Below are 12,210 nucleotides of genomic sequence, written 5' to 3'. Positions count from 1 at the left end.
CTTTAGCAGACACGCAAACTTCATGCTACATTATTAAATGTTCATTCATTTCCTTCCTTTACACTCGTTGGAAATCTAGATACTCTCATGACAAGAGTTGCAAGCATGTTCTTCATTGTTTGCAAGTCTTGGGAGAGCTAACCCAATTTCATAGCACATTACAAGGGAGCAGATGAATTCCCAACAGATATTTGATGGCAGGCATTTGTGCAGACAGCTGGTGTCCTAAGAACGCATTAATCAATGGGACAAGATATTCTTAGGTCCCGATCCTGCATTGTGATCTGCACTGACAAACTTCTGTGTTTGCACAAAGCCGCAGTAAAGCTAATAGGGTTCTTCCTAGGTGCAGCAGTCTGCACTTGTGGATTGCATTACAGGATCAGAGACTTAATCAGCATCTGCTTTGGCATTGCAATGTACAGCAACTACCGGCAACTTTCTACTTTTCCTTGTCTGTCTCCATATATGGCCCCAACCCTGCAATGAGCTCTATGAGGATAGAACCCTACACCATCCAGAAGCTCATTGTGGGATGAGGGCCTATATCTCTAACCAGCCAGTGTAGTTCTACAGAGCTCAGCAAAGCCAGACATGTAAAGCCTGAGCTCCCACATCATTTTGCATATTCATTGGCTAGCTGCATGTTTAAATGCCCACTGTAGCATCCAGCTGCAGAATCTGGGCCTCCAAGCTAGACATCCAAGTTTTAAAATTTGGCCTACAATTTTTCAGTATAAATAAAATCAGGATCTGGCCTTCAGTGAATAGCAAAATGTGCAGAACTGACCCCAACACTCAGGGGCTAAGCTTTTGCAATTTCCCATTCTCATGAAAACCCCTTTCTGAGGACAGTGAATTCCTACTGGGTTAATTTCTGCTCTTGTGAACGCCCTTGTTACAGGGATAAGCCATTCGGATTTTAAAGCCTCATCCAGTCTGTGATTTAAAGCTTTAACTGTGCTTCTTGGGCAATTTCAGCAGCCTGTGTTTTGACTTGCTTCCCATTCTGGTTCTTGGTCCTTACTAGGAAGGATGTAAGGAAAAAGATGGAATAACCAGGTTATCAACCTGAAGAAAACAGACTATTTTACTTAAATCGTTATCAAAATACTGCAAATGTAATTCTTCTTCTAGGGTACGTTAGGAGAGCTTTAGTGCCTCTACCAAAGAACGTACATTAAAAACAGAGTGAAACAGGGAAGAGCAACTGTCACAGTTTGAACTCATTGACATTGTTAAATGTAAAATGACAATGGAATGACACTGACAAGCTGTCCTGCAGTGACTCAGGTGCATGAGTACCAGCTCCAAGGTAGATTCTTAAGAAGCAGAACACAACCCCCAAACGAGTTGTGAATTCTATACTTCAATTTCACCAACCAAGTGTAAACGCCTCAGGAACTAGAACAGCCTTAACACGGAATCACACTCTGATCTATCTTGATACCTAGGTAAGCCTGTCTTGGAGATAGATGGTCCTTTATACCAAAAATCACAACAACATTCAGGTTACTCCAGTCCCAAAGGACTAGTCACTTACCCCAGTTCAACTGCACTTTAAATCTCACACCAAACAACGCTTTTAGCCAATCCTTACCCCTCAGAGTCCAAGCAACATAAAGTTACAATTTGTCCATGTTAGAAATTTTTATTCCCCTCTCCCCAGAGTTCAAGCTGATGGGATGAGTTCATGTGCATGACTCCACTTCATGGGAGGAGGGGGAAATGGCGGAGGACTGCAATTAACAAAGTCTTTGTTCGTAGATATTCCACAATGGCTCATTTGGTTTCAATGAGCCTTCTTGATGAGCAAGACCTAACACCTTCTGCCACCATTTTACATTTCACAGATATTAATGCGTCTCTCCTCTTTGGTAACTTAGACCTGGTCTACACTTACCAGCAAATTCGGAGGCAGTCAACGGGAGTAGCTTGCGTAACTTACGTTGACTTCCTAAATTCTCTTCTGTGAACCATCTCCACTATGCTGCGCTGACAGGAAATGCGTACCCATCAACGCAGCGCTACTCTTTTTTCAGAGGTGGTTTTATTAAATCGACTTCCAGATCAATTGAGCGGGTCTTCACTGCCGCTCAATCAAACTGGATAAATGGATCTGATGGCAGTGAATTTGCCGCCGTTAGTGTAGACGTAGCCTTACCCAGTTACCGAGGATTACAATGCAAACATTTAATATCACTTATTAACTTGGGGTACGGATGTTATAAATGAGATTATACAAGTAGCATCCTACAAGCGTTTAATAAAATCTAGACACATCCTTTTAATCTTAAAATCTATTTTAACAATACTAACACAGGTGAGCCAGACTAAGGGCATGGCTACACGACAATCTTAAATCCACTTTAATTAGGTCAATTTACAGCCATTGCAGTAATTACCGTGGGGGCTGATGTCCACACTACCCTCCTTCTGTTGGTGGCGCACATCCTCACCAGGAGCGCTTCCACTGACTGAAGAGGGCCAGTGTGGGGAGGCTGAGAGCTGGGGCTTTCAGCTCCACACAGCTCCCCGCCAGGAATCAAGCATCCTCCCCAGACTTCTCATCTCCCGGCTCCCACCCAGGAGCAGGGGGGAAGTCGCACAGGGCTTCTCGCCACTAGCTGGGAGATCCGTGGCCTGAGCCCAGCTGCCGTGCTCCCAGCGGCGAACTGAGAGCCCAGGGGCAGCCAGGCTCCAAGCTGGGAGCATCGGTGCAGCCAGGCTCACTGGGAGTGGGAGCCAGGAACCCAGAGGGCTGCAGGAAGCAGGGAGCCCGAACGGCAGCCCAAACTGAGAGCTTGGCTGGCAGCCTGGCTTGGAGTGGAGACCCAAGCAGCAGCCCAGCTGGGGAGCTGGAGCCAGTTTTCTTGTCAATTTCCCAGCTGCCGGAGAATTGACAAGATAGCTAGTAGCCGATGAAAGGGACTCAGTGTCTACACAGACACCGCGTCACCCTAACTTCATTGACCTCTCGTGGAGGTGGAGTTATTACGTTGGCGTAGTTGGGCACTTACATCGGCGGGAGCCAGGCTGTAGTGTGCACGTTGACAGAGTTCGGTCGACGTATGCTGCCTTACGTCGCTTTAACGGCATAGCAGCGTAGCGTAGACCGGGGATCATTCAGGTTTGTATTGGTCATTCTTCACATTGAATACAAGGCTTAATGCATTATTGTTTGATAGTTAATCTATCCTCTGAAATAACCAGGGTGTACACAATGCCTTATTTGTGTTGCAGTAGAAATCTTGGGCCAGATCTTTGACCTACGTTGATTTGCACAAGCTGAGGATTTGGCCCTGTAACTTTTTGGGTGTTTTTTTTTAATTTTGAGTATTTGATTTCTCAAACTTAATATTGCACCAGCGTTATTAAATTTGTAATAAGACTAAATTAAATTGTTAAATTGGTAATAAGACTAAATGGTGAAGTAATCAGGTGGTGGTGCAATCTCTCAGTCAGAAGGATTCATAACTGCCCAGCAAGTAATCTAAATAAATGAGACAAAGGGTGGGAGAAAGGAAGTTTCATTATCCCCATTTTACAGATGGCAGAAATGAGTCACTAGGAGATTATGTGATTTGCCCAGGGTCATACAGGAAGTCTATGGGAACAGAAAACAGCCAGGAACTGAACCCAGATCTCCTGAGTCCCAGTACAATGCTTTCAATACAAGCCCATCATTTCTCTAAAGCACTGTAAGGCTTCAACCATCTGGATGTCTGGCTTTGTTTTCTTACATTTCTTCTCCCAACAGGTTTTTAGCCAACACAACTTTTAATGGGCTCAGTGGCCACATTAAAGTGAAAGGTTCTTCCATCATCAGCACAGAAAACAACTTCTTCATTTGGAATCTGCAGCACGATCCTGTTGGAAACCCAATGTGGACCCGAGTGGGGAGCTGGCAAGAAGGGAAGATCATCATGGATCGTGGGATATGGCCCGAGCAGACCCAGAGGCACAAAAATCACAACCTGCACCCTCCTCGGCTGCACCTGAGAGTGGTAACACTCATAGAACACCCTTTTGTCTTCACAAGAAATGTGGACGATGAAGGGCTGTGCCCAGCAGGACAACTGTGCTTGGATCCTCTGACCAATGATTCAGCCGTGTTGGATAGCTTCTTTGACACCCTTCAAGGAGGCAACGACACCGTGCCCATTGAGTTCAAAAAGTGTTGCTATGGTTACTGCATTGACCTGCTGGAAAAGCTGGCGGAGGATATGAACTTTGATTTTGACTTATATATTGTTGGTGATGGGAAATACGGAGCTTGGAAAAATGGTCACTGGACAGGCCTCGTGGGTGACCTTCTGGCTGGGACAGCCCACATGGCAGTGACATCATTCAGCATCAATACAGCCCGTAGCCAAGTGATTGATTTCACCAGTCCTTTCTTTTCAACCAGCTTGGGCATCTTAGTGAGGACCAGAGACACAGCCGCTCCTATCGGAGCCTTTATGTGGCCGCTCCACTGGACCATGTGGCTGGGAATATTTGTTGCCCTCCATATCACAGCAATATTCCTCACACTGTACGAGTGGAAAAGCCCCTTCGGGATGACCCCCAAGGGAAGAAACAGGAATAAAGTTTTCTCCTTCTCCTCTGCCCTGAACGTCTGTTACGCGATCTTGTTTGGCAGAACAGCAGCAATCAAACCCCCCAAATGCTGGACTGGAAGGTTTCTAATGAATCTCTGGGCCATTTTTTGTTTGTTTTGTCTGTCAACATACACAGCGAACCTGGCTGCTGTCATGGTAGGAGAGAAAATCTACGAGGAACTTTCTGGAATACACGATCCCAAGGTAAAGAATGGGAACTTTTGTTAACTCAGTCTTTGCTTCATCCCAGTTTAAATTAAGTGTTGCATAATGTATGGATGCTAAACAGTCACATTACAGTCAATTATCTCCTGACTCAGATCCAGGAGAAAAGCTGAACAGAGAGAAGTTTAAATGGCTAAATTCAGTTCCAGACTGCAAATTTGTCAGTGTTTGGGGTTCTCTGGACCAGGGTTTTGATTTAGGCTATTAGAAAGGTAGAAGCCATTTGCAATATTCAGATCTGAATTTCTAACACCCTTCAGTTTGAGGGTGTTGGATTGACCTGAGGGTTTTGGTTTGGATCCATCTCCATTAAGCTAGCCATAAATTGAGCCATTGTGAACAAGGCCACACCATGTTAGATTTAGTGCTCAGTTAGAGACAGTCTTGGTGGGGATTTTCAAAAGCACTCATTCAGCTTTCGCCTAACTCTGCTTTCATGGAAGCCAATGGTAAAATTCCCACTGACTTCCATGGCAGCAAAGTGAGGAGAAGTTGGGCATTTTGGAAAATCCCACCCTCTGGAAATACTCACTTTTCATAACAATTGAAGTTGTTTGACCTGTATTCACCCGCCTTTTGTGTTCACTTCTTGTGTGCATTCCAGCAAGTGAATTTCCTGATTGCAGAAACCGCAAACGTTATAGAACATTTGCAGATAGTTAATTTCAGATTAATAATTGTGAGCATTTGCACTAGGACGCAGAGAAATAATCATGTGACTTGTGTCCTATCCATACTATTCACCACAACTCTCATTTGAGATACTGAACATAAGAGCGGCCATACTGGGTCAGACCAATGGTCCATCTAGCCCAGTATCTTGTCCTCCAACAGGGGCCAGTGCCAGAGGCTTCAGAGGGAATGAAAAGAACAGGGCCATTATCAAGTGATCCATCCCATCGTCCAGTCCTAGCATCTGGCAGTCAGAGACTTAGAGACACTCGGACCATGGGGTTGCGTCCCTGATCATCTTGTCTAACAGCCATTGATGAACCTATCATCCATGAATGTATCTAAGCCTTTTTTGAACGCAATTATAGTTTTGGCCGTCTCAATATCTGCTGGCAAAAAGAGTTTCACAGGCTGTGCAAAGTAGTACTTCCTTTTGTTTGTTTTAAACCTGTTGAATACTCACAACAAAGTCCTCATCAATAGAGTCCCCCCAAGATATTGAAAAATTTTCCCATCCTGAATTGGGATAAAAAGTCAAACTGAAAAATGTATGCAGGCCAAAAATCTGAAAACTTGGTTTGACTCAATAAAATACTGTTTTGATAATTATGAAACATTTCAGTTTGATTTCAACATTTTTTAAATTATAATTGGCTTAAATTTCAAAATGTATACTCATTTTGAACTAGAATTTTACATTTTGAAAGCATCAAAATGGAACATTTTGAAACTTTTCTCAACATTATTTTCCAGTTAAGAAACTAATTAAAACTGACCATGAAAAGTTTCAGTTTCAACAAATCTACATTTTCTGATGAAAAAACATTTTGTTGAAAAACTCCTGACCAGCTCTACTTGTGAGTAATGTACAGACCGAGAAATATTCATAGAAATTACTAGGTGAATAGTTTAAAATAGCAAATCCATCTGAGAAAATTGTGACATGCTTATGGACAATTTGCAAACAGAAAAAGAAGATTTTGGTTTGGATCATGGAAAAAGAGTGTTTGGATCTCAGGTTTTGTCTCCGACTTCGATCTAAATAATTAAGGCCCTGATCTTGCAAACACATAGGTACTTAATTTTACAGTATGAGTAATCCTGGTGGGAGTTACTCATGGCAGTAAAGTTAAGTGTGTGTGTGTGTAAGTGTTTGCAGAATTGAAGCATAAATTCTCGTTTTTAATAGAATGGGGCTTCTTCCTTATACTTGCCTTTTTCTGACATCTGCAACAGATTTCTCCTATGTTCCCTGCCCACTCTCCTACTTAGCTCAATCAGTACTATTTTCACCATATTCCCACACCCACTAAAATCCTCTGCTGTTGCATCACAGGCCACCATATGTAAAGGTACTAAATCTGAATATGAACTTTCCCCGAAGTTCCGACATGTTAGGTGCTCGAGTTTTGGTTCAGACATTTTTCAACATTAAGCCCAATTTGTCTTAATTTTAACACAAAAAAATAACAGTGACTGAAACATATCTGACAGTTATTAAAGAACAGCGATCAGTGATTTGTTTCACCTGTGAGCGGACAATTTCTACCTAACCATGCTAAATGACTTAGTGTTTTTATCATTCGAAATATTTTTAGCAAAGAGAGCATGATAAATTCTTCTCCTGGTCTTTGAGCAGCATTGTAATAAGTAACATTGTAATTGTAACATTAATCTTGGTCTGTGCCTTCGTCAAAAGGTAAGTCATTAGCAGTATGTTGATATACGCTGCTTTACTAATGAGTTTTCTTCAGCTAATGGATGCTCTGCAGTTTATTATTCACTGGGAAGTTAGTGGGCAATATAATTTCCAGAACTGCCTGAAATAAAATATGTTCCAAAATCATTTTTTTAGAAATCCTAAATTGGTCAGAATCTATAGTGAAGCTGTAAATTGAGCATTTTATCAAATCTACAACCGCTTTAGCCTGCGTTTTCCAAGATCCACATACCTCTCTAGGGCAAACTAGCATCCTGCAAGTTTCCCAGTTCTACTTTACCATGTACCTTGGACCTGGCTATTGCGGCTCTGGGCTTGTCCTGATATACCAAAGTTACACTGCCCCCCATGTCGGCCCCTCTTTTCTACGTCAGTGTAGTTACAACAGCATAAATGTCCTTAATGTGGAGAGTGGCTTTTCTATAGTGCCAGGTAAATTACAGAGTCTATGTACTGCCTCTGCCTGGATGCAAAACTTTGGCACAGGATGCTGAAGGAAGAAAACAATTCGGTGTTGCAAACAGAAGGCCCTATCCCTGCACACGTTGAATGCTGACTTGCGTTTAGGGTTTACTACCCTGAATGGTCCCATTGAAATCAACAGGGTTATTCTGAGCAGTGAGCGTATGCACGATAGATTTTGCAGGTCTGAGCCTATAGGCACTGCCACTTTGAAACTTGATGGCCATTACAAGAATATCCTTCCGGAAGACAATTCTGTACTGTTATGTGAACGCCAAGAGGACATTTTCCTGGGCATCATTCTCTGCATCTACCTCAGAATAAGTCTCCTTCTTCCTTATGGTAATCCTATCAGATGAGGCCTGCTCTACAAGTCCTCTCCCTCCGACCCCAGTGCTCTGTTCAGTGCCGTACCCTCCATCACACCACGTGCTAACATGACTTCCTTTATCACCTCCCACCACTACTTCTTAGGCTGATTTCTCCATCTATCTCGATCTGTTGGCCTCTCTTTCCCATGAAGCTGTCAGGACCAGTGGCGTACCGATGGCGGGGGAGGTGGCAGAGGGGGTCATGCCCCAGGGCACTGGCCTAGGGAGGGTGCCGGCTAGGCCCTGCTTGGAGCCACTGCCCCACACTGTCGCAGGCGGCCAAGGGCTTCCATCCTTTGACATCCCCGGCGGCCATGCTAACCCCAGCTCAGGCCTGCTCATGGCCGAGGGCTCCTGCTGCGGGGGAAGCAAGCATCCTCCCGGCCCCTCTGCCCCTACCCTGGGCGCAACTACACCAAGGAGCTGTGGGGACACTGGCGGTGCAGGGGCCAAGCAGCCAACCTAACAGTAGGACTCTGGGGCAGAGCCTGCCATGCTCCCCGCCACCGAGCAACCTGGGGGCATCTGCCCGTCACCCTCACTCCCTGCTGTACCTGCCGCCCCCACAGTGGGGGGGGAGTAGGGGAGAGCGGGAAACGGGCCTGTAGACCCCCCCGCAGGGTGCTGCCACTGCTGCCACCAATGGGGGGGCACAAATGCAAGTATTGGCCCCCGGGCACTGGAGACCCACAGTACCCCGCTGGTCAGGACTGCTCTTTACATGACCAAAACCACATAAGCCTGCACTCCCTCATTTTTTCGTTTACAGCGTTACTTTGAGCATGGCTCTAAGATACACATTCCTCCTGCGGTCTCTCTCGCTTACACCATTCATCCGTCTAAACATTCGTATTTCTGTGCAGCAGAACATTTGTTCACGTTTGGTGCCCAACACTCAGCACCAGACATTAAAACAATCTCAGAATAACTATTTTGCAATAATAATTCGGACAGGAAATGCTGGGGTTCCCCACTCCACACAAAGCATCAGCTGCACGTTTTCAACATTCTCTGCCTAGAATTGGATTCAGACAGTGTCCACACCACAGAAGTATGCTTCTCTGCCACAACATTTCAGCTAGCTTCTTCAAATCATAAAAGTACCTAGTAAAATTAAAGGCCTTTTGCTGTACACGCCTTTTCCTTTGTGTGGTTGAAATAATCATTTAAAAAATAGGTGCTGAATGAATGAAAAATAGGTTCTTTAATATTTATTTCTGGATTTGCAAACACTTCCTTCTCCTTCTCAAGCGATAGTGTCCCCAGAGCACTGTGCTTTTGAAATGTTTAAAGAAAACCATCCTTTTCAAGGTGATGGAAGACAACTATCATTTCTGGGCTGGAAGTTGGCATGTCTGCGCAAACTAAATCTTCTCTGAGCTATCAAGCAAGGAGACAGAAAACAGGGAAAAATACAAGAGACTTTCTGCTCTGAGGACATTAAAAATTTTAACATCCAAAGTCAATGTTGCCCAAGAACATCCATGCCCTTGAGAAATTAGATGTAAACATAAATAAATAACATAACTGCCTTTCCACAAAGATGTATGTTGCCATAGTGGTGTTTAACTGATAGAGAGGTGTGTGGTTTTATAAATTGATCAGTGGGGTTCTGGAGGGTATATAAGGATATACGTTGTTAAGCTATGCAGGAAGTCCAGCACGGCTGTACTTGGTGCAAATATCTACAAAGTTGCACAAGGAAATGCATATCGGTACAACTTGTGTTGGGTGAAATTTTTTTTGATTAATAGTTTAATATTTATTAGTTTATTTGTTGAAAAATGCAGTTTTGGGTAAACAAAAAATATCTGAAAATTTTGGTCAAATTTTGCAAATAGTTTCAGCCAGAAAAAAAATGGGGGGAAAAATACAAGAGTCAAAAGGAAACATTTTACCATGTTCAGAATGAAATGTTTCAACTTTTTGTATTGAAATAATGTTTAATTCTGAAATTTACATAGATTTAATTAAAAAATAAAAAAGAGCTAAAAACTGCACCTGAAAAGAAATAAAACATTTAGTTTTAGGTCAAACTAAATGTTTTGTTCGACCAAAAATTATTTTTCCCCAGATTTTTTCAGTTCAACCCCTAAACAAAATAAATCAATTACTCACTGAGATTTAGGGTACAACTGCTCGTCATGAAATGAAGTGCAACAAATAATTAGAAGTCTTGCTTAATTATGACTTGAAATGTTTTAGCAAGAGTGGGAGAAGTAGTAAGGGACTAGATCAGCATGTTGGTGAGATTAAGGTAAGCAAATAAAACAAAGTGAGCTAGTGATTAGAGCATAGGTCAAGGAATAGAGTGACTAGGCTTCTCTTCCTGATTTGTGGGTGTTTGCTGGACTGGGGCTGAACTATATTGAATAAATGGGAGTGTTCATGTGGGTAAGTGTTTGCAGGATCAGAACCTTAGCCAGTGTCTTGACTTTGGATACGTCACTTAAGCTAAAATTTTTGAGTGTCTATTAATTCTGCCTGCATCCATTTTTGGGTTCCCAATTTGAAAAACATAAGGGCTTCTGCATCAGACCGATGATGACGCACAAAAGGAGCACATTCTACATCTCCTTAAAGTGGGCGGCTCTAGCTACATTTGGTCACCAGCATTGTGCTGAAAGCGGATACTGAGCAATCCTATCACAGACTTAAAAACCTTACTAGGAACCAGAGAATAGCAGCACCTAAGGATATGGCAAAGGATGCAAACGCACTATTTCCACTGTTTATCACTTTTCTTTCTGGCAACTTTTAAAATGAAATGAAAAATAGGTTGTTGGTATCTAAGTCGTAGAGTGAAATAGCAAATATTACAAGCACACAGCACTAGAAGAACACTTCGGCTGATAAGAAGTCCCAGAAAAATTAAAGAAAAGCTCTGTCATTTACAAGAACTATACTCTGCTACAAGTAACTATGGCGCATTTATTCCTATCTTTGTTATTCCTGTGTGTTCTTGCATCTGTGAATCAATAATCCTTCTCCAGTGTAGACTGTTATCACTGACTGCTGGAAAAGAATCATCCCTTTGAGTGCATGCAGATTGTTGTCTGATCATGATAAAATAAGCTGCAAACCTTAATGCTACTTAAAGGGTCTACAGAAAAATCAATAGACAATTTGCATAAAATATCTACAAGAGAAGAGATTTACAAAGATCACGTAATTTCTTCAGTCAGCCCAGGAGATTGCTATTATCAACAACAAAAGTTTACAGGTGTGAGAGAATTGTGAGGAAAATATTTCGTAGTTCATTGGATCATACTACTTCCTCCAACTGCTCATCTGAATCCCAGGAGTTTGTGGGCCCCAGTTAATGTCTCTTGCAATCATTCTTTGTTAGATCTGATGTGCTGACTATGTTAGTTGTACTTTCATCCAAAGATGGAAACTGACACACACAAAACCTTCACCAAAGATAGCATGTTGCTGCAGCAAAACCAGTAGTATGATTGGTATAAGAACCTGAACAGAATATAAGAGATCTAAATGAGCAGTTAACCACATTACAGCTGGCCAGAGAAATTTAAATGAAACCATACTGTGTTGGAATATGCAGTTCTGTCAAAATTGAAATGATTTGTCAAATGGAGAGGATTTTTTTCTGAAATTTGGTTTTGGGAAAGAACCAGGAAAATGTGCTTCCCATGACACTAAAACATCTAATTTTGATATTTTTCAAAATAAAAGGATTTTAGTTTTTGTTTTGAAAATTACCTTTTGTTTTGAATTTTTTATTGTATGTCCAAATATAATACCAAAAACCCAAAAGTTGAAGTCAATCCCAAATGGAATTTTCCTTGGGAGAATTTCAAAACGTTGGGGTTTTGTTCCACTTCAGAATGAATTTCAAAAACCAAAATCCTTCACAAAAACAGAGCTTCTGTCCTCTGTGTAACTCTAGAATCAGAATGCATTGAGGTGTCTACATGGAAAAATCTAGTCCCATTTGGGTGTCTAAATGGCAGCTGTTGCATGCTGGGCTCTCTTAAAAAAAGTCTGGCCCTGCATATATAGAAGACAAAAGGACAGTATATTTCACAAACTGTGTCTTTCGTTTTATGGCTCCAACTGCACATGATCCTCATTCTTCTTGTTTCCCACGTAAACACTCAGAATCACTGTTTCTCTGTTGCTGTTTTTAAATTGC

The 12,210-nt window shown here is 42.4% G+C and overlaps 1 protein-coding gene across 1 annotated transcript in view; it reads left to right on the top strand.

The window, feature by feature from the left end:
* GRIN3A (glutamate ionotropic receptor NMDA type subunit 3A) overlaps positions 1 to 12,210 on the top strand; it is a 72,952-nt gene that overhangs the window by 30,425 nt on the left and 30,317 nt on the right. Inside the window, exon 4 of the mRNA XM_067553261.1 lies at positions 3,761 to 4,808. Within this exon, the coding sequence (XP_067409362.1) occupies positions 3,761 to 4,808 (1,048 nt within the window). The remainder of the gene's footprint in view (positions 1 to 3,760; positions 4,809 to 12,210) is intronic.

The sequence above is a fragment of the Emydura macquarii genome, unplaced genomic scaffold, assembly GCF_026122565.2.
Source record: "Emydura macquarii macquarii isolate MOO-44397 ecotype Brisbane River unplaced genomic scaffold, CSIRO-AGI_Emac_v2 contig_1451, whole genome shotgun sequence".
NCBI lineage: Eukaryota > Metazoa > Chordata > Testudines > Chelidae > Emydura > Emydura macquarii.
This window is presented reverse-complemented; position numbering and strand designations above follow the sequence as displayed.